We start from the raw sequence: 24,297 nt of genomic DNA, 5'->3' as shown, positions 1-24,297 counted from the left end.
GTCTAGTGAACGAGCGCGAAAAATAGGGATTGCAACTTACTTACTTAACCTTAATTATTAGCCTCCCAAATGTGGACCAGACACAGAAGTGTGTCTGCCCTATATGGGTGAGGTGGGTGTTAAATAAATTGACGTACAGCCAGCCTTAGTCATGCCATATTTAGTTTTGCGTAGGTCTCAATGACTTTGAGTAAGGTCTGCTAGGAAGAGGATTACATATTCAGTTTTTCTCAAATTCTATAAGTACAACGAAGAATTAGCAGACCAAGACAGATAATAAAAGACTATTAAACATTTTCTATGTTTTACGAGAGTTAGGTAACCTAAATTTAGCACAGTCACTCTATCTATTAAAAAAAAGCATCAAAATCAGTTGCGTAGTTTCAAAGATTTAAGCATACAAAGGGACATAGGGACGGAGAAAGCGACTTTGTTTTATACTATGTAGTGATAATAACCTGAGTTTTTGTAAACTCATAAATTGTAATATTACATTTTCGCTTTCGCTGTTGGCCTTAAGGGCCTGTACAGCTGTGAGACTCGAACCTCGGCTTGTGGTGTGGTCAAATAGGTCGAATACAGTTACACAGAATTCTCTATAGGTCACAAATACATACATTACATTTAAGTATTGTTATTTTTTTGTTAATCAAGAATCGCAACTCTATTAGCCCTTACTTTATGGCAAAGTCAAAGTCAAAAATCAAGCTCATATTTTAAACGATTAAAGCCAGTTGACCTGAGCCTAGCTTTAAAGTGTTTAATTTATTTTAACGTCTGTTTTCTGATAAACGGTAAATCCAAATCTTAATAAGCTTTTGTTTTGTTTTTCTCTTCAAAATAGAATACAATTAATAAATTCCCAAAATGTTTCACAGATTAATAAAAACATGGTATTCTTGGTCAAGCACGATGTTTCTTACATAGCAAAGGTCAATAATTAATCAAATTATTGAAGTGTTCATTTGCAATATTTGTTTGTGTATTTTTTACGCGGCATAAAAAGGCGGTTTGCGCAATGACGCCCGCAACATTGTTTTGTTCCCATGTACTATTGAAAACATTTTTTTTATACAATTTATTTATCTATGCGGTCATTTTCTTCACTTTTAACATGTGTTTTCTGCACCAGCAACAGGAATAAATAACACTTATTCCACTTTAGTTTGGGATTTTTAAATAGTTCAACTAATTAAAAATCCCATTGAGGCTACAGCATGGGCATCTTGCGAGGGATGTGAAATCCATCCAATCCAATCAAAACAAAAAAAAAAGCCCTAATAACCAAATCAAGGTTTTACCCAGAATCTATATTTAAATATAGTAAAACAAATTGCGCGTATTGACTTTCTTAGAAATAATGTAGGTAAAATACAGCTGTGTATATGACAACATATATCTGGTAATAAAAGATATAAGCATTTTATTTATCTCGTAAAGCTGCCATTTCCTACATGGAATCTGACATTTACATATACATTCTTAAATATTATTACACTAATATATAATAAAATCACCGGTTTTGACCACTATTTAACTAAGATAAACAGAAAAAAATGTTAATTATGTACATATGATGTAATTGTATGTCACTTCTCATAACCTATTCGAGACACAGCTCGTGTATTGGGCGTGTCCACACTCGAGAGATATTTTTTATATAGAATAAATAATATTTTTTATTTGGTTCCTAATTCGGTGGACGAACGGTTGGCATTTGGAATTAATGTACCCTAACTGGGCAATTAAAAACTGCTGATATTGTTGTTCTTGAGTTTATATTTCAATTATAGAAGATTTTTATAATAACTATTTACACTGCAATAATTTGATGATTCCTCGACGCGTTCTATAATAATGTTATTTTCATTTAACTTCCAAAATATTTTTTAGAGGATATAAATTATAAATAACACTTTTTTGATCTAATTCTGTATACATAAAAAATATAACAAATTTTTTTAAAATGCAGATACCGAATAAACTAAGTTTTCAATTTTGGTTTTTATTTTAGGAAAAGGTTTCTCATTCGCTATTTTACACGTCGTTGAAATTGTATCAATAGTGTAGGCGTAGCTTAACTTGAACTTAGCAATGCTACGAACAAAAATTCACTCTAAAATTGTTCTTATTTCTATACGATTATGTATGAAAATAGTATGTGTTTTTTTTCAGTCAAATTCACCGCTACAGTATATTAAAATTATACTTTATTTCATTAACTTAAGACTTATAATTACAAATTCTGTTTAAGTTTTAGCCTTGAACTATTGGTCTTGTGACTTTTGAGGTTTTTTAACCAGATGTTAATAAGTTAGTTAAAATACCTGATTTAAGAACGTAATTCAAATATATTTAATTTTATGTAGGTAGTAGTTTTATACATAGATATTTATTTAAGTAAATATGTATAAAGACATTGGAATACATACTTTTCTTCACTCATTGATCGTGAAATTTAAGTCCTAATTATTATTTTTTGTTTCAGGTAAAATGAAGCCACTACTTCAAACAGTGGTGGCGATAAGTCTGCTTTTAGCAGTACGAGCTCACCCTGAGAACATAGAAGATGTTAAAGAACTCCCACAGACCAAAGAACCAATCGTTGAGGCTGAAGAATCAGAACCACAGAAGAGACTAGAAAGATGTAGTACATGTGGGCCACTTAACGTTAAGTCTCCCAAAGAAGTGTTAGCGGCACTTCAAGCATTACCAGGCGCTGAAGTTCACACGCAGCAGTCTTTCGAAGGATGCTCCAGCGAAAAAGGTTGTGCCGGTGTTAAAGTAAAGGACGGACAAGTCGTCCAAAAGTACGGAAACGTGAACGCTTTTAAAGCTGCAGAAGCAGCAGACACAGGCAATGAATTCAACTTCCTGACCGCTGGAACATTGGCTGCAAACCCCTTCTGGTGGATGAACCAAGATGGGCCATTCAAAAATGGTAACTTTGAAAAGTTCAGCAAATCAAGCTTCTCCAGCTCAAGCACAGGTGGTTTGAGCGGAGCCCTGAATCTAGCAGCAAACCCGTTCTTGAACGGAGACTTTTCGAACGAAGCGACAAAACCAAACTTCCAATCATCATCATCATCTTTCGAATCCTCATACAGTTCAAAGGGAGACTTAGATTTAGCCAAGAATCCCTTCTTGAATGGTGGCTTTAAAGCCGGAGCATTCGGAGCACAAAATTCTGGAGTATTTGGAGCACAAAGTGCTGGATTTGGAACTGGCTTAGGCCAAACAAACTTAGCAGCGGGCGCTGGAAACTATGCTGCTGGATCTAACAGCTTTGGTGCCCAGTCAAGTTTTGGTGCTCAGGGCAACTATGGCGCTTCAAGCCTTGGAGCAAACTATGCTGGAGCGGGTGTAAGACCGATCGGTGTAGGTGGATCAAATGTTAACCTAGTCCAAACAGCACAAAAGGCGTCAGACTTTGACTTTTCTCAGCAAACTCAACAAAACATTGATGAGCTGTTCCAAGGAAGTGGCAACGTAGATACTTCTGGTGGTGACCTGCAGCAAACCTGTGCTGGCCAAGGCTACATATGTGTACCCAGGGCTCAGTGTAACAATGGTGTCGTAAACAACAACGGAGCTAACATTCTTCAGGCGAATACTAAGGTAAGATTAAGATTAGTCTCAAACCAATATTTCTAGACTTATTTCTTTCTTGATCCAATTTAAAAAAACGAGCGTACTCCAACCTCAGAAGGATGGCGACGCATCCACTAATTCAATAGGCATAATATTCAGTAGGCTGCAGTAGTCTCCCTTTAATGCCGACACGCGGAGATATTTGTCGCATTCGTTGGGAATTATAAATTGGGTATATTACTCCTGAACTTCATTTTTGATTGTCACGAGTGGTTCGTTAGTTCTTACATCTAGTTACAACAATAATGAATATACATAAAACTATCTTTGGTTAAGTATGCTTTAGCTTTAAATACAATTCAAGAATTTAATGCAAAAAATAAAATAAAAGAGCATATAACAATACTCAGAGATTCGAAACAATCATTTTCGATTATTATATATCAGAGGAGTAAGAAAAGAAAATAAAAATACTATCACGCTAAAGACTTTCTGTAAATTTTCACTATATATCATGAAACATCTTGAAATGTCATCCCGAAATGCTAGACATATCCTATTATTTATTCGTGATTGGCCTAAATTCGACGCTTTTGTGATTTATTTACAGAAGGATTTATATTATGCATGATGCTAACCTTTAATATATTGCATTCCTATGTTAAAAGATCAGAGAAATACAAAGGATAGAATATTATATTAATGAGTAATACTGTGTTGCTTTGTGCAGTCAACAATCTATGAAATATTGCGATACTGAGCGATAGAAGCTTAACACTTCTAGTCTAAACATAGAAACTTAATTATAAACAATATAACTTTAGTCTGGGTGTCAGAAAGAATCTGTGTAAAAGTAAAATATAGAATTTCTTCCCATACCTACATGGTAAATAATATTATATTTACAGAGTACAAGTGCATACCTTTGATACAATGAAGAATAATCTAATCTTCTAGAATAATCTACGTAATACGTACGTACGTATTACGGGGCATATATAATTTAAACGTTGAAAGAATCGGTAATTTACATAAATAAATTTAAGCTATTGTTAAATTTCCGTAATCGTTAATTAACTATCGATTACTCGTTATTCACTCGTTAACTCTGACCTTCCGACATGGTGTAATCAAAAAATAAGACTTTTGTTAGAAATGTCAAGTGTCATAACACAGCAAAGGTCAAATAGAATAAATATTGTATTGCATGGTAAAAATATTCACATTCCATAAAAGTTTCTGTATCTTTCGAACACTTTAATGACTAAACGGCTTTGAAGGATAACTATCGAAAGGATCTTCCAGGCGCTTTATATATATGTAAAACACGGCCCTGGGTTCGATTTGTAGGAGAAAATCTAAAGAATACGAGTGATATCTTTTATGCCTTCCAGTTTTATTAATTATTTCCAGGGGGTAGGCTATATTGCTTTGTTATGAATTGAGAATAACGTAGTGCTGTTTCTAATAAATATACGTTTATACATATAATACAGATTGCATAACCCCGACTTCCAACTCGGGGTTGAGGATTAAATTTATTAATCACATGCATAATTCTTGATATGTTGCTTGAATAAAATCTCAGAATCAATCGGGCACGTATTTGGTTAATTTCAGCCATCCATTGTAATAAGCTTAATAGTATTTTTGTCATATGCCCCGGCATTCAGGTTTGAATACCTAAACATAATACCCAAACACATACAACAAACAAGTACGATTAAAAGTTACGAATAACCGGTCACGTGATGAGCAGGTTCGATTCCCGACCGGATTCCATATAAATAATATTGTTAAGAGGCAAGGGGTCAGCAGTTTAGTGTGTCGTGTTGCAACATACATGTAAACATAAGGACATCGCGATTTCTAGTAGCGTCGACAGATCAAGCGAATTAAAAAATTGATTATTTAACGATGACTTATTAATGTTACGTTAGTAAAATATCACTATCAGAATTATAAAATGATTGCAAAGAATTATAATTATTATATTTTTTTTACCTAGATAAAGCAGATTATTTAAGATACTTAAATTTGCGTTAGCTTTATTTTTTTTTTAATACACATTATATTTTGCTAATGTCAATGTTAATTGTTAATTACTTATTTGTGCCAAGACAATTGAGAGAGACAATTGCAAAAAATTATATTTAATTTTCGATATTACTACACGAAATACTTGGTAGTCACATGCTCCTGAAAAATGTTCTTGCCACATTTGAATCATTCTATTTCTTATGTTTAAACATTTTTATTATAACTTTTGCTGACCGTCCAAAGGTGTCATGTCCATTGACAATAATAAAAGATTGGTATTTACGTAGGTATTACTTCACTAGTGATTCGCTATCTTTTCACTAAATATTTCTGCGTGTATACAAGAAAACTGGTTTGGCTTGGTCTCTTTATATTGCTAGTAAACGAACGCGGCGTCTCACTGGTACAATTATTATGCAATTTTAAAGAAATCATTTTTAGTTAATTTCTTTTTCTTTAAATTTTAAATCTCTTTATTTTAAAGATAAATAAAATAAGGCCTTATTCGGTAAACCACCTTATTCGGTATGGGTTAAATATCTGTAGCTGTTTCATGATCATTTCCCAATCTTATAGACAAGTAGGTGATCAGCCTCTTGTGCCTGACACACGCCGGTAGCTTTTGGGTCTAAGGCAAGTCACCGTTCACCGTTTGAACGAATGGTAGACAGAAAGTCCGTTGGTGCATAGCCGGGGATCGAACCTACAAGAACAGGAATGAGAGTCCCACGCTGAAACCACTAGGCCAACACAGCTTACTATTTCATTGGGTATCCGCGATAAATATTTGAGGCTGACGAATGTTAGCATTTAATAATTGCTTAATTAACGGTACCAATTTTTAAAATTATTGTATGGTCAAACGGTCATGTCTTACATAACCAATTACATAAAACAGGATGTAATAAAAACAAACGATTGCATTAGCATAATTATTAAAAACAATGGTTAATTATTAAAAGCTAAGTCACACGGTAAAAAAAATATAACAAAATAATGACTTTTCAAATAACATGTCCTCGCAATTATTGTATCAAAATGTTTAATTGCGATCAAATCCCTGTCAACAGAAACAAAACACGTACACAACAGGGAATTTTTTTCAGGTATTTTTCCCATTTGCTTAGTTTTGTAGTTGTGAGCGGTATATTTTCTCTTTTTTCGTAATACTGAAAATTGTTAAAAATATATTTGTAAAACATGCTAGTTTAGTATTCTATTTCCCGTGAAAATGAACTGGGTATAGATGAATGAAAGAACGAAGAGCCAATACCAGTCTTCATCAAAATCTCTTGAGATTACAATCACAATACACACATTTTTCTTTACGCTTATATAAATAAATCAAAAATAAAATACGTTTATTATGGAACATAAGATATACATGTATCGCTTATTCCACGTCATTAAATTTGAAAGCATCCCTCCTCATCGGCAAAGAAGACAGAGGGTGTAGGCCGAGAGAAAAAGCCGCAGAAAATACTCTCGGTACTCTTTTAAAAAAGCAATTTACAATGAATATACAATGAAGTAGGATAGCAAATCATTAAAATATTGATTTTAGGTTTTTTTATACAGACTTTAGAGACTTACCGTAGTAGTAATATATACTTTGTGTATGTAAAACTAACCGGTAATATTTTCAGAATAAAATAGATAATTATTTTCCTTAAAAAAATTAATGCTTTGCTTGAACTGCTTTTTCGACAAAGCATTAAAAATATTTTTTATTTTTTATAACTTTAATTTTTTTTTTATCTGTACAGAATTTCTCAATTAAAGTTCTTTGTTTTTCAATATAGTGTTGGCGTAATAAATACATAATGGTGGACGCGTACTCTACATTGTATTCAAGGAGTACAATCGGTATTAATTTCTCATGAATTAAACGCACGATTGAATACAATTGTTTCCTAGTAATAGAATTTTAAATGGCATCGTAATCACACTAAGTGCATAATAGGTTTAAGAATCTAGATTATTCTTATACTATCACTTTTTCAATGTATTCAAAGATAAGGGTATAACCATTTATAGGCGTAAATTAAAAATACACAAATGTGTGTATTTTTAATTTATGTATGTAATGACATACGATAAATAATATGAAGCCGAGCCACGGTGGGGTTGCAAAAAATAACAATATTAAATTGTAAATCCTCTTCCGTTTCCTGAAAAAGTGCTTTAATAGTAGCTTTTACGATTAACGATAAATTGTTATTGAGTACACGATGTATTATATATTGAGTTTTTGTATTAACCAGATTAAAATTTACTTAATCGATAAATGAATAGTTAAATTTTATAAGATTTTTTTTTCTATACCTAGAGTTTATGGTCAAAAAACTATTTTTTTTAAATGATTTCGAAAGTCGTATAACGAAACTGGTTTTAATTAAACTATGAAACGAGGCGCCACTACAAAATACTAACATTAAGTAGCTAATATTATATCTTAGCAAGTATTTCATATAAACATTAATTCAGTAGATAAATCACTGATAAAGCAAGTATTTAAATTATGTTAAATCGGATAACATATAATCAATCAACGTATTCAAATTTTGCTACTTGCAACACTCCTGACACTTGTCAAAGGTCATTTTGAAACTATAGATTATGTATGGTAAATGGAGTATGGAAAGTTCTGTATGTAATCGGGTTTTACGAATTGACTATTTCTCTTAAATACTTATACAAAATAACTAATTATGTACTATTAGAAATTTGAATCTATTACAAAATTATTCGCGCGTTATCACAATATGCATCGGTCAGATTTTGTAATAATACGATCTTTATTACTCAGCCATTTTGATTTCCCGTTGCAAAATAATTTCAAAATTGCATCGAATTAAGCTAATGTATACAAAAAGATTTCGTACTATCATATTATGCTAATCCATTCGTGAGTGTATGCCTAGAAATGATGTTACCACACGCCGATTCCGATAGAATTTCTATAAATTGTTTCTGAATTCTTGTCATAAAAAATAATTAAATAAAAAATTTCTATATAACTGCTGTATATACTAAATTCTATATAGAGTTACTAGGTACCGCGCAAACATTGTTTCTCCTTAAAGCTTATCTTTTATTACATAACAACATGGAACATTTTGCTATGCTACCCCAGAGAATGTTCGGTTTTTCCGTGATTATCCTCTATATTAACCTCAGAGTTCAAAATAAGTTCTTAACTATCAAATAATAAAATAGTTGATCGTAGAGGATAGATAAAAATTCAGGGTTGTTTGTATTTTCGTATACTGTGTCATAAAAAAATAAAAACAAAGAATGTAAGGGGTTTGAGAGATAAATAGCAGGCGATTCTCATATCTAGATATGCATAAAACATTTTATAGGATTTGGTCGACCCGTTTCGGAGGAGTATAGGACTAGACATTGTGACACGAGAATTTTAAACATTTGATTTATCATATCTTGCAGAACAACTTAATTTATATTTTTTGACATTTTGTTACATAATAGTACAAAACTAGATTCCTTCCCCTTCTTCAAACGGGGTGGGCAGTTAAGCAATTCATTAATTTTATGTTAAACTTTATCATATGCTTGTCGCATCAATTAATTATTACTAACAATAATTGATATCTCAATCTAACCAATTATTCAATAAAACATATATTTATTCAATATTATCGTATAATTAATTTTATTAGTTAACAATCTCTTAAATCAAATACAGAGGCTGGATCCACTACTTACGGTCCTAGGTACATTTTATCACATAAATCTTATCGGAAAAGACGCCATCTTGATTTATTTGATATTTGATGTTGCAAGATGCGAAAATGGCGGTTTCTCATGCTTTGTAAAGGATTGAAAAGGCATCGATAATAAAGGCCGCTTAAAATGTTTGACAGCTGTCACTGTCAGTTTCATATGAATTTTAATAGGATTGAGTGTTCTATGTGATGTATAGATTTTCAATTTGCGCCTATCGACCTTTCGAAACCGTATTTGGCGCTTGAGCGTTGCAATGCAAAACTTATTTTATTCTAGTTTACTTGTATATAATATTACTTAAGTTATAATATCACAAGTTAAATCAGAAAATACAAATAGCTTATTTGCAAAGTTGATTACATAAGTGACATGTGCGCTTGAGATGATTAAATTTCTATTTAGACGTTGACAGATGGACACCGAACTTGCAACCTGCGGTCCATCTATGCACAGTCGCAAACACAAGTGCTTACACTTTTTATTTTATATTGCTTATATATATTTTTTTAATTTGTAACGTTTAGTCAAAGCTAACAGCTTTAATTTTTAGAATGCTTTAAGAATTAATTATAGGAAGAAGATAAACTAAGCTAGGTTGTTAAGGTTTTTTTGCAACTTTCGTTGTCGGCTGTGAGATTGCCAAATAGGAGTATCAGGGATACTCTTAGTGTTCGTATCATATAAGTGTATCACCGCTAATATGATACGATACGCTATTGATTATTAATAGGCCACAGGGACAATACTTATACGTCGGAAGAGGATGATTTCCATTTTAATTTCTTATATGTTTTTAATTTATTGACATAAAAACTAAACTAAACTATTAAACCAAAACTAAAAAAAATGTTTAAAATATTTTTTTTTTAAATTGATGAAATTGATAGACGCTTATACAAATTTGTATTGTTTAGTTTAATAGCAATTTATTTAGCGTCAAAACTATCGAAGTTGAATATAGCTAATTAATAAAGTTCATCTTCGTCACTGTACTAGTCAAGTTCAAGAAATGTGTGCCATCAGCTGACCTCTCATGATAACAATTGAAAGTAGAGCCTAGTTTGGTCACTTAAAGTATATTTTTCATTGACACAATCGTTAAATGATGGGCCCTTAGCTTATTGCGTACTAAATATTGAAACTGTAAGATATACATATTGTAATATGTCACAAATTCGTGTTTTGTATGTTGTTACATAATGTTATAGTACAAAGATCACAACATATTTTTAATAAATTACGTTTCGACACCGATATTCATAATGGATGAAAATTTCTTTCTATATAGTAACTTTTCATAATATTTAATGATATTTTAAGTTAATTTATAGTGATCTCTAGAACTACTAGATTTTATTTATTTCACTATGTCAAAGAGCTTAATATTAATCGACGTATAAACATTACTTATTTTTATTAGATAATTAAATTTCAACGTTTTGTTACAGAAGCAGTACTGCAGCATCAGCACTGAAATCTGCTGTCGTCTTGAAATCGCTAGCGTCAACACCATTGGTCAGACCAACCTCTTCCAATCAAATAAAGGACTTGGCACAAATGTACCAATTGTACCAACACCCAACATAATCGAAAGCGACTCCTTTTCCGCGGGAAGTGAAAATAATGGTATTTACCGCCCAGGTGTAGTTGGACTAAAACCTGGCATTCCTTACCTGCCTCCAATCGACAACACCAATCAGCCTAGCAACATCATACCATCTACTTTCCCTCCACCGATCATAACTCCACGCCCACTCCCCCCACGTCCAAGTACCATAAGACCGATTACTCCAATTATCCCAATTACCTCAACAGCTGCACCTGGTTATTTACCACCCATTGGGGAGCAGACGATCAACAGAGAGACAATTGTGCCCCCGAACCCCAATTACATAGAAGGCTCGCTTTATCTCGATGAAAACAGACCTGGACCAACTAGACAACCCGTTCCGTTGATACCAAGTAAGTAATATCATGAACTTTTAATAGTAATAAATGTGACCTCTAATCATTACTTTCGTAAGATTTTAAACAGGGATGTGTGTTTTCTAAGCCAAAACGTACATTTTTCGAAGTGAAACTTCTTTAGACGCATGAGGGTAAAAATTTCACGGATTAAACGTCACGAACATGTGCAGCGTTTTTGTCGAAGAAAATGAAGAGAGTGATTGAGATTTACTGAGAGAGAGTGAAAAAGATCGAGAAAAAATACACGCTAGTGGATGATGTATGCATTTAGTAGTTCATATTAGACAACATTATATTTAAACTTTAGATGACAATTCTGGCGCATAACGTCTTGTGCAGTAAATTTTTATTTATTTATTTATATTTTCACAAAGAAGTTTCACTTGTGTACTTTGTACGCACGCACTTTTTTTAAATATATTTGCGAAGGTTCGAACGCTGTAACAATTAAATAAAGGCGTCGTTTACTATTAATTACCAGGATCAAGTAAGATGTTATATGAATAATATTTTGTGTCACAGATGATATACCAGCCGGTTGTGCAGCAGCACTAAAATGTACACCAATCGAATTCTGTACCGCTGAAGGAGTGATTTCGAACACTTCCGTCATCCTCTCACGAGACCAGGACGCATACAGAGTACCACTTACTGTAAGTATTTTTTCTGTAGGGCATAATTAAAAAAAACTTATGAACAGAGTTGTAATAGAGTTAAGATTTAAGTATATTTGTAAGTTGAATTTTTTAAGTTATACTACTACTACTTATAATATATTGTTTTTATTTGATATAATTTATTTGGTAATACTGTATTTTTTAACTATTAATTCTCAGGACTGCAGAGATATAGAAACTGGTCGTATCGGAAAGTGTTGTCGTGATCCATTCTACACTGACCCCTGGCCCACTAACCAATTGGGTAAATGGGTTCCCGGAGTTTTTGGAGGCAATGACGGTAAATACGTTCCTGATAGCCGCGGCAGTGCCAACAATGTGAGACCTGTCACCCCACCTACAACTGGATCTGTAATTTTTGGAAACTTTAGGTACGTTTAAGTGGGACGTCGTAAACAGTTTCTATCCTAGACTAGGCAGACTATAAACGACAATATGTTTATTTATTTCGTAATCCTATAGCTATCAAACAATCACACTAAAATATATCCAAAGATGTAATATACAATATTTACAAAAGTGGAAAAAACATTAAAAATATTCAAAACATTTAACTAATTAATATTTAATTTAGCTGTATTTTGTGATAGTGTGAAACTGTGGGGATGTACATGAAGGTGTGTATGAGGGGTGCGCTCAAGATGTAGGTGATTGATATTCACAATACATATTTTAACCATATTTCTCGATAGCTTAAACAAATCAAGCCTTAAATTTTGGTTATTGTATATCCGGGCTACGCAATACAAAACTGAGTTATTGTGAAGAACATGAAACGTGACAGGAATATGGTAGGGCAATTTTTCTAGGAGTATGCTGCAATTAAGTTCAATTCACATTTCCCTTCAATTCACGATCACATTCACATTCAATTTCAGTAACAATAATCGTATAGTTTCCGTTGAATCAATTTTAAAATGTTCACACACGTGTTTACAAGTCTAGATAAATATTTTTTTCTTAATTCGTAATGTTGGTAATATATGACTAAACTTCTTTTAGGTGCAATTAATGTCCTCGGTCTTAACGACAATAATTATATTCTGAATATTTATCCCGCAGAACGACACCAAAACCTACAGTACCGACAGGCTTCGCAACTAGTCCAGTTTCACGCTTCCCCTCAACCCCCATTCCATTCATACCAAAACCGACGCCAGGAGTTGGTCAATTCAGCAAGGGCGGCCAAGGTCAATTCACCAAGGGCGGCCAAGGCCAATATACTAAAGGCGGACAAGGTCAGTATGGCCTCGGAAGCCGAGGACAAGTTGGAGTCGTTGGACAAGGCCAATTTTCTCAAGTAGGAAAGAGCCAAGTTGGTCTTGCGAGTCAATTTGGAAGAGGACAAGTAGCTTTAGTAGGACAAGGTGATGCCACTCAACTAGGTGTCGGGCAATACGGTCAAGGACAGTACGGCCAAGTAGGAAGAGGGCAAATTGGTATAGCAAGTCAAGGAGTTAACACCCAATTGGGCGTAGGACAGAACGGTGTAGTCGGACAGGGACAGTTTGGTCAAGTAGGAAGAGGACAAATTGGTATAGCAAACCAAGGACAGTTTAGTCAAGTTGGTCGTGGACAAATCGGTGTAGTAGGACAGGGAGGAGCTACCCAATTAGGAGTAGGACAGATCGGTGCAATTGGACAGGGACAATATGGACAAATAGGACGAGGGCAAACTGGCATTGTCGGCCAAGGAGTAAATACCCAATTGGGCGTAGGACAGATCTCTCAAGTTGGAAGAGGTCAAGTCGGAGTAGGCCAAGCCGTGGGGGTGGGACAAGGTCAACTAGGTGTAGGACAAGTAGCCGGACTAGGACAGTTCTCACAAACTGGACGAGGACAAGTCGGAGTTGTAGGACAAGGCCAAAGCACTTTGGGTGTAGGACAAGTAGGGAGAGGCCAAATCGGCACAGGCCAAACTAACCTTATAGGATTAGGAGAAGGACAAGTTGGCGTAAGCCAAGTAGGGCAACAAGGACAAGTCGGTGTAGGCCAAGTAGGACTAGCTGGTCGAGGGCAATACTCACAAGTAGGAAGAGGACAAACTGGGCAAGTTGGTCAAGGTGTATTCGGAGCTGGCGTTGTCGGCCAAGGCACACAGTTAGGAGTTGGTCAAATAGGAGTAGTCGATCAGGGTGAATACACTCAGCTAGGAACTGGTCAAATTGGTGTTGGTGGACAGGGACAATATTCACAAGTCGGCAGAGGACAGATTGGTGTAGGCAATACTGGTAAGTCTCTTAAAAACAGTAATCTACAAATAAGCTGAAATTTAGAATAGGTCATACCTACTGATTAAAGAGAATAGTTTTAATATTTCATTAGAAGTTTCATAATACGACGGTATTTCTGAACGGGTTACAATAATATTTAATTACGTGTATATATGATTCCCAGCGAAAAAAATGTAATAATTTTTTTTGTATTACTAAAACAATAAAATGTAGTAAAACTCTGCTACGTTAATCAAAAGTATAAATAAAACTATAAGCTATGTTAATGTATGAAAATGGAATGTACAAGTAGAAAATTTTAGTAAGCTTTCACTGATTTATTGATAAATCAGAATAATCATTATCTTCAAGAATTGTTCCTGTCAAATCTATTTGAACAGCTTGACAAAGTATTTATTTTTTACTCATAGGTCAAATAGGAGCTGGATCGCAAGTGACAAATGCTTTCTCTAGAGGCCAAGGACAAATTGGTGTTCAAGGCATTGGTGCCCAAGGAGTAAGCAGTCAAGGAACCATAGGTAATCAAGGATTTGGCACACAAGGAGTTGGGGGTCAAGGACAACTTGCAGTTCAAGGAATCGGCGCACAAGGAGTTGGTGGTCAAGGACAACTTGCAGTTCAAGGAATCGGCGCACAAGGAATTGGTGGTCAAGGACAACTTGGTGTTCAAGGAATCGGTGCACAAGGAGTTGGTGGTCAAGGACAAATTGGTGTTCAAGGGATCGGCGCACAAGGAATTGGTGGACAAGGACAGTTTGGTAGCCAAGGCATTGGCGCACAAGGAGTTATTGGTCAAGGACAATATGGTAGCCAAGGTCAAGGCCTTTTAGTCTCCCAAGGACAAGGAGCAGTTGTCAGTCAAGGTCAAGGACAGTTAGTTTCACAGGGTGAAGGGCAACTTATTAGTCAGGGACAAGGCCAATTTGGTGTTGGTGGTCAAGGACAGTTTGGAGTGGGCGGAATCGGACAATATGAAACTCAAGGACAGGTCAGTAACATAATTGCACATTCAAAAACATCAAAAAAGTATTTAGTAAAGTAAATAATTTCTCGAGTACTCGGTATTATTTATCTATAAAAATATACGTAACTACTCAGGACAGGAAACGAAATAAAAGAAATGAAGTGTTTTTTTTTATTGTAACTTAAAATTGCTAAGAAAATAAAATAGTATAAATTATAAAGGTATATTTTTTAGTTGATCAAATTCGAATATATTTAGCTATATCGATTATTATATTCAATTCAAATCATTTCAATAGGGACAACAAGGCTTTGGAGTGATCAACCAAGCCAGTGGGCTCTCAAAAGCTTCAGGCCAACTTGTTAGCCAAGGCCAAGGTAAAAAGGTCACTCAAGGACAAGGTCAAAAGGTCACGCAAGGACAAGGTCAAAAGGTCACGCAAGGAATAGGCCAGTATGTAACCAACGGGCAAGGAACGATAGTGAGCCAAGGAGGAGGAGCGTATATTGAACAAGGACAAGGAGAAGCTATTTCTCAAGGATTTGGGTCTGGCATCAGACAAGGCCAAGGATTCGCAGTGTCCCAAGGGAATGGTGTTGGAGTTGAAAACGAGTACGGAGAATCAGTGCAGAGGGTCTTCTTACAGAGATACAATGGAGATGGAAAGTGCGGACTTCTAAATGTAAGTTGAATAATATTTCATAAGAGTTTTTTCGGTGCAATCATAAATAATATTATTGTTTATGATTGCACCATTGATTGAACAATTGAAAATCCCATAATTTATTATAATTTCATTTATTTTGTTAATATTTAGTAGTGACACAATATTTAAAGCAAAAAATGTATAGTTGTATAACCTTAATTAGACAATTAATGAATGTCAAGTCTAACTCGTCCGTAAAACAGTTACAAAATTAAGACCAATTAACTGTTACTTTGCTAAGAGTCGGGCGTAATTAAATATGGATTATATTCAATTTCTTTTAAGTAGTAACCAAAATGTATCATGATAAGTTAGAAAAATTGTTAAATCCTAACCTCAATAAATGTAATTGAATATAACACCTTCTTAACGGATATCTTTAGTATTTATTACAAATTTTATATTACTTCACGTTTTGTCTACTATTCAACAATCGGCAGCGAGGAACTCTTTTAGCGTAAAATAATGAAAGAAAAAAAATGTTAAAAACATTTTTTTTAAGAAACCGTAGTCTCAAACTAATGTAATAAATAAGTAAAGTAAAGGCTGAAAGTTGTTATAGGCGTTCGCTGTGTCTGTGATAGTTTCGGAACCTTCTAGTCATGGCAAAGTATGTATCTGGAATTTTAGTGCGTCTTTTGAATTTATATCTTAATAGTTTGACCAGAATCCATTTCAAATCTAACTTATCGCGAACCTACATAATTACTACAAGGCGTCAAGGTATAAATGTTAATTTTAGCATAAAATTATTTCGAAAGGTGCTATGCATTTTCAATATAATTTGCATGTATTAGTATATATAAGTATATTGTAAAATTGCAACATTTTAGGTCAATGGCACTATGCTAAATTTCATTTCTGCAAATTGTTTTTCATGGTCAAATAGAAAACAATAGCTATCGTTTGTTATGTCATACAATGCCGTATTTATTTAGTCTTTACATTTTAAGAATTTGAATATAATCCTTATGTATGACGCGTGAGAAGTTCAAATAGAATTATTAATTTGAAGTACGCTGTATTGATTTATTAAGAAGGTGACTTTTGTTGAGGTCCAAAATCTAGAATATATATAGAAATCCGAGGCTATGGCAAGTGCCTTCTGGTTTTGATTTTTATTGTTATGGGTGTTCCTTTCTAGACTATCTCTAAGTTCGGCGTAAAAACGTTGTACTATTAATGGAAAATAATAATAATAATATTGGCGACAACAATAATAAAACAACGATAAAATGAATAATTTCATTTATTCCTATCGAGTTAATAATAATCTGCCCTGTAAAAATAAGCATACAAATCTCATATGAATTACCTACCCCAATGTTGTTATAATAACAGTTAAGATCATTGTTGTCAAAACTTTTGGTCTAAATTTTGATCCATATATAAAAGAATTTTGGTTTTAAAAAACGAATCACTTTCTCCTTGAAAGTTACACGGTAATCTATAACTTCTGGTAATGTAATTTAATAGTTTAATAACGTTACACCCTTATTCCACCCACATTAGCCCGTATCAGTTCATGAATATGTTCTTAAGACTTTTTTTATTTTAGCCCCAAAGACCATACGGTAATAAGGCAGATCTAGAAGTAGACTTCGCGGAGATCCCATGGCAGGCTATGGTATTGCTGCAGACCAACAGGAGTCTCCTTTGTGGAGGAGTCATCACAAGACCTGACGTTGTCGTCACGTCCGCTGCCTGCGTTGAAGGGTGTGTACTTTTATTTTTTACGTCTAATTACATTTAATATTTAGATGGCTTACAGAACTTTCCAGAGAAAATATATATGTAAAAACTGGTGTAAGATAATATATATAATCTCTGTTATTCATTTATAAATACCGTACGAGCAGCCAAAACCAGAATTATTTAAAAATCTATGTTTTGATGAAAAATTATGATTTTGAGGCTTCAGACCCGTTTGGGACAAATGCGCAACATATAACTAGAGATAGATATCTCAAAGTAAAGAAAATCAATAAATAGTCATTTTCCTGATTGTGTGTCTCAAACATAACGTTTATTTTCAGCCTCGAAGCAAAGAACGTCCTAATCAAGGGTGGAGAATGGAAACTAGGAATCGACGACGAACCACTACCTTTCCAGATTGTGCAAGTGAAACATATCCTCCGTCATCCCCTATACAAACCCGGAAGCCTTCTCTATGATGCTGCAGTACTAGTATTAACAGAGAACCTTAGGCTGTCGAAGAACATCAACCCAATCTGTTTGCCGAGTTCAAAGGAGTCAGTCGCACCCTTCTATAATGGAGTTGGAGAGTGTATCGTTACTGGATGGGGCAAGATTGTATTACAAGGTAAGATTTTTGAGAATGTTCAGAATTACCGATTTTGAATCGGTAATTCTGAATATTACAATATGCAATTTTTACTAATCTGAATCAAACATGTTGTTCGGTAAAATATTGCCATTTTGGCAGCTTCCAGCAAATGTTCCAAAAAAATGATTTGATTTGGAATAGAATCTAACCTATGGTAGGCTTTTTATTTCTTAATCCTATAGCTAAGATAAATTACATACAACAACAAAAATTATACTATAATATATTTAGCCATAGGTGGAATACATAATAATAAAAGCTGATATTGTGTGATGGTGTGTATGTGGGTTATAAATATTATAGCATGACACAAATTATTTAGCGCTATGGAAATTCTTACTTATTTTAAGCATAATTCGCGATAGCCTAAATAAGTCAATGATGTATATGATATAAAACTGAGTTTTTTGCATAGGTGCTTTTTATCGTCTATTGCCAATTCCTTACATCCAGATTTATACTTAATATGTTGTTCATTTTATAAGATTCAGTTATTTTGAACGATGACGCTAGAATAATATTAATTCAAATCGCAGTTCTCAGATATTATTTAAATATTAACATATAATTAGTCCCCGTATAAAGGACAACATATAAAATTGATTTTTTATTGATTTTAATTTCATAATTGATGACAATATTCGATGGTCAAACGAGGGTCACAAAATTTAAGGTCAAAAGTTCAAGAATTCTAATCAAAATATGATTTTTATATAATAATGATATTTCTAGTTAAATCTTCAATACTTCAACGTCCATTGTGCTAAAAAGGAAGTAATAGGCAAGTATGTGATCAGCCCTTTGTGACCGATACATTTTGTCCAGTTCCCCTTACTGGGTGTTAAATACCCACATAGATTGATAGAAGCAAAGTCTAAGAACGAGAGTTTCACGTTTAAGCTATTAGTATAAAACTATTAGGATATGTTACAAAAAATTTGTTACATTTTAAAAGGCCGGCAACGCACTCGCGAGTACTCTGGCATTTAGAGTGTCACGTCCGTTATAAAACAAAATATTAAATATTTTTTTAATACGCTTTTCAACACCTTGTATTGTTTGTATTCAAGGAACAGTTCAAACATAGATTTTTCTTTCCAATGTAGGGACATATCTACAGGTTACATTTAAATGATATTTATAATTGGTTATAATGTTTCAACTAAAGCTTTTTACAAAATTTTAAGATAGATTTATAGGTTTATTGAGTAAATAAGCCGTAAATAGCTACTCAATATTTTATACTAGACAAAACACGACAATAACTCCTACATACATGTGTGATTTTATATTTGTGTCAATTTTATAATTATATTAATAAACATACATATACAAATATATTTTCGCGGGTAATAAAAACCTGGTGAAATTAAAATAATCTTGTGCGTGAGCTAGGGAGACGTTTGCTTCACTATTAGCCAATATATAGTTACGGATCGTTACGAAATAGAGACAGCATTCCAACCATTCGTCACACGTTACTTTGACCCCGGAAAGATTATTTATATAATTGTGAATATTATCTAATTTGACAAGGACCTATGCTCGTAGTTTACTGATTCAATATTTTACATAATAAGAAAGTATGGCAATACAAGAATGTCTGCGTTTAGTTAAAACTAGCCACTAGGCCAACGCCTAGAGTGGGAACCCCCCTTAGGTCACAGTTTCGATTACCGGCTGTGCACCAATGAATATAATCTTTATTTTTCTCACAAAATTTCGTACATAATAAGTTACAACTATAACACCAATGAACCTGATATGAGCGCATTTAACATTAGATCGAACGGTGATGGAAATCATGGTCAGGAAACCGGCATGCATTCGACCTAAAAAGTAGACGACGTGTGTCAGGCACGGGAGGCTGATCACCTACGTGCCTATTAGGTTATGATCATGAAACAGATATAGAAATAGACTAGATCTAAAAAGGTTGTAGTACCGCTGATTTATTTTCGTCCTCGTATAAATTGCGCGACGAATTGGAGATCTTCATTTGTTTCAAAATATGGCCAGTTATATAAAAAACTTTAGCAATTATGTATTCCAAATTTAAATAAATGAAGGCTGTTGAATCTGTTTGTGAGTATGTAAAACAAATAAATTAGTAGTACAATATACCATACGATTCTCACACGATTTAATTGTATTCAGTTACCACGATCGGTGTGAGAATCAGCGATTATCTTTACATAAGTGTTGAGTGTCAAAATAGTGTTTTTACATTATTAACGCGCGTGCAAGAAAGCAGGCTTCTGGGTCATTGTCGATATGTGGCGTCAATAAATGTATGTAACTTTTATGTGCCTCTAAAGTCTTGTTGTGATCTGCAATATAGTATTTTTTTTAATGACAGCCTTTTTTGATTGATAAAACTAATATGTTGATCTGCTGTAGAACTAATATGTTGCAATCGAGTTTTTTCTACTCAATGATTATATTACAGTTGTTGTTTAATGGCATGCAAAATCAATTTCAACGTTACTTACATACACTACACAGTGACTCAAAAAATATTTAATGTCGAACGTTTTTTGATAATTACTTAATTATCAAAAAACTGATTGACTAATACTGAAAAACTGATGAAATTAATTTTAAAATGAATTCAGAAATATTCAATTTATACTTCACACTACTGCAATAATAAACTTTTAACTAAAAATAGTAAAAAAACAGTTTACCAAATATTTTAATGTCAAAGCATTAATGATGTCAAGTAATTTATGACAAATGAATAAATATGAATTATACCAAACCTATAAAGATATGCCAATTATAGAGATTTGACAAAACACGTTATTGATCTATGAATTTTAAGTATCCTAATTTAAAAATTCCAACAGTTAAGGATTTAAAAAATATGGCAACAACGCTAATGCCAAGTTAGTTAGGACGTAAAGTTTAATATACTATTATATATATTGATCCATTAATTATAAAAATTTGCATAATCATAAAAATATGCATACATCATTAATTTTCATAAAGTCATAGAAGAAAACATTAAACATAATGTCGTAATAATAAGTTGATTTTGTCAAAGTTATGGTCTAAATACTCGGTCACCTTTCCTTTAAAAATTAATCAACTGCCCCATGAAAGCACTAGACAACAGCGATCTTTATCTTCTAGGTAAGTGATTAAAGAGATATATTGATAGCCAAGGCGTACTAGTACTATTATTGATGTACTAGCTTCTACTGTAAGCTTTGTTCGCTTTTCGCTTTTTATCTCTTGAAAAATAATAGTATTTATATAAAACGATAAATTATATACCCAAACCTACCAGGCATCACAATGGTTTTTGTGTTTTTCGCGTTTATTTAGTCTTGGGGCTTAATTTTTTTATAAATATTAATAATTATTAATCATAAAAGTTTTATAGTGTAGTTGAGGAATTAGAAAAGAAAAAGGCAATGAGGATGATAAAATGAGTGGTAAATGTGACCATCGCGATCGCAACTAGCAGACATATCCCATCTTTATTCTTAAAAAAAGAGCTAATCCTTTTCAGAAGTACTTTTTCAAAAATCCATTAGTAGAACATGTGAAAAACAAACATAGATAATAATTTCGAACCACGAGACTGTAGGAATAAGATTTAATAAAAAACAAAGAAGTGATGTCATCAATTATGAAAAATGTAAAACACGCCATTTTGTCTATATTGTATTCTCAAGGTTGAAATTCAAGTTTTAGGCGTAATTTGCATACAAACACACACTCATTTAAATAAATTGACTTAGAATGGGACGGATTTTAGATTACAAAAACCGTTTTATTTATTACTATCCTTAAACTGCTTTTTACTTTGGTTATATTTAATATTTATTATAATTTGATACCTACATTTTTAAAATTATGGTCACTAAAATTCAACCTGTCTGCGTTAACTGATACAAATGTAACTTTGTGAGACCTGGTTTTGATTAGTGTCTATTGTATTCGGAGACCTTCGAATTCCGGACGTGGCGAATTGTTATTTATATTTTCTCCTCTAATGGTACGGCAAAAATTCTATGACTAGGTCAAAGACGTATGAAAAAAGACGCGTTTTGAATTTAACTTATGTTCCCTGATTACTTAACTTCCGTTCTTCTTCCTTCGTTTGCGATTTCTGAACCTTTCTTTTAATCTTTAACCAGATCCGACATTATTATCGTTAATCCGTAACACAGGTTGTTTTATGATTTGTGTCGATTCGAATTCTGCTTAAATATTGATGTCTTACCGAGAGGCATCTACCATCCTTTCTCCAATTTTATTAAACTTGTTTCGTGATTAAGTCAGGGTAACTTTGCTTGAGTGGTCTTTTCGTAATACAAATAAACGAAATCCAAAGGTCAGGTTCGTGATTTTATATCTAATTAATTATATTTCCAAAGAAATTAATTGATTGCATATTTAGCTATTAAAAAAACTGAATATCAGATATTTTTTGTAATAATACAGAAATTTGAATTAACGAATGTGAAATTAATGTTTGAAGAAAATTAATCCATTACTAGGTTTGATACGAAAATCTTATGAGCAATATTTATATACGAAATAATTTTATATTAAATTTAAATGGAAAGCATTTTATTTTACTTATAGAGCCTATCGAATGTCTGCAACCATCATAGATGGCTTATTTAATGATGCAATGAGTCAGTACTTTGCATAAACAATTTAAGAAGATAACCAAGTCTGCGGACATATCTCATTTTACCTGTCTAGAATGATTAGAAGAAGCAGAAGAGGCATTCCACTGTAGAATATGGTTACACTGAAAATTCTTGCTTTTTATTTGTATATCTATTTTAATTGCCAGTAAAATAAAAGTCATATTCAGACCTCAGAAATTCAATTATACAAAGTGTCCAATAATAATCTAACTCGTATTATCAATACAACTAAACGTTTACATTGTAATAATGGCAGGTATTTAGGTCTCATGTGTCACAGTAAAGTTTAACAAGACAATAAAACAGGCATTAGATCGTTAAACACGAATTATACGGAAAATCGCGTTTTCGCAATATACAATTCATTGGGTCTGACACCTCTTAGTTATGTAGAAGATTAATGTGTAAGTCAAAATGTAATTGTTTAAAAGCAGTGCTGGTATTATAATAATAATAATAATAATAATTTATTTATTTTTCTCCCTTAAACATTAACAATAATAATTCTTAATATAGTAACAGTATTGGGAGACTGGTTTCCAAACTAGGTAAGAACCTGTAATATGGATAACCAGGCTTCCATTCCATAGCATATACATAACAAAAAGGAAGTTTGTAAGGGATTGTGTATGTGAGTGTGTGTGATAGTGGGGAAGGGTACGCATGCGTGTGTTAGTGAGTGTTAAAGGGTGTTTGACATGACAAGAACATATTATGTGAAAATTATTATTTTATTACTTCTAGAAGAATTTCAGTTTCATCATAGCTCAAAGTACTTAAAAATTTATGAAGTGTTTGCTTTACACATTTTTTTGTTTTAGCATATATATTTAGAGTTTTGTTAAGTTTGTTATATAAGTAACAGCCAAGAAAAGAGAACGATCGTTGAGAAAAATTAGAAAAAGATGGGGTTGTACAAACGTTATATTTGCGACGTTTGTCCAATATAGCGGTATCAAAGAATAACAGCGAATGTTGTTTAAGAATAGTGTATAAGATAAATAGTTGACGAACTGTAAGTACAGAACAGGTTTTATAAAGTTCATCAGTAGGGAATCGAAAGGGGAGAGACAATGAGGTTTTAAGAACTGCACGTTGGGCTCGCTCAAGTTTCAGGAGAGAGGTTTTATAGGTGCCTCCCCAGACCCAGACACAGTAAATTAGTAGGGATTGGCAAAGCGACTCGTACACCATTCTAGTTGTAGTAGAGTCAGCAACCCCACGCAGGCTCCTGAATACATACATTAGCTTACGCAAGCGTCCCGAAAGCAATTCAATGTGACCATTATAGCTAAGATTGTGGTCTATAAGTACGCCGAGGTACATTAGTGTACTAACGTTTTGCAG

The 24,297-nt window shown here is 33.2% G+C and overlaps 1 protein-coding gene across 2 annotated transcripts in view; it reads left to right on the top strand.

Annotated features, from left to right (window-relative positions):
• The window catches only part of LOC110997928, a 38,837-nt gene that overhangs the window by 8,240 nt on the left and 6,300 nt on the right, over window positions 1-24,297 (top strand). Inside the window, exons 2-10 of one of the 2 annotated variants that reach the window (XM_022266318.2) lie at window positions 2,489-3,618; window positions 10,830-11,343; window positions 11,872-12,002; window positions 12,186-12,397; window positions 13,089-13,264; window positions 14,671-15,248; window positions 15,523-15,906; window positions 17,489-17,646; window positions 17,967-18,253. In XM_022266318.2, coding sequence (XP_022122010.2) covers window positions 2,494-3,618; window positions 10,830-11,343; window positions 11,872-12,002; window positions 12,186-12,397; window positions 13,089-13,264; window positions 14,671-15,248; window positions 15,523-15,906; window positions 17,489-17,646; window positions 17,967-18,253 — 3,565 coding nt within the window. In that variant the 5' untranslated portion in view covers window positions 2,489-2,493. Of the gene's footprint in view, window positions 1-2,488; window positions 3,619-10,829; window positions 11,344-11,871; window positions 12,003-12,185; window positions 12,398-13,088; window positions 14,258-14,670; window positions 15,249-15,522; window positions 15,907-17,488; window positions 17,647-17,966; window positions 18,254-24,297 lie in introns of both variants that reach the window. The other variant, XM_022266317.2, reaches the window with a different exon arrangement.

The sequence above is a fragment of the Pieris rapae genome, chromosome 15, assembly GCF_905147795.1.
Source record: "Pieris rapae chromosome 15, ilPieRapa1.1, whole genome shotgun sequence".
Taxonomy (NCBI): Eukaryota; Metazoa; Arthropoda; class Insecta; order Lepidoptera; family Pieridae; genus Pieris; species Pieris rapae.
This window is presented reverse-complemented; position numbering and strand designations above follow the sequence as displayed.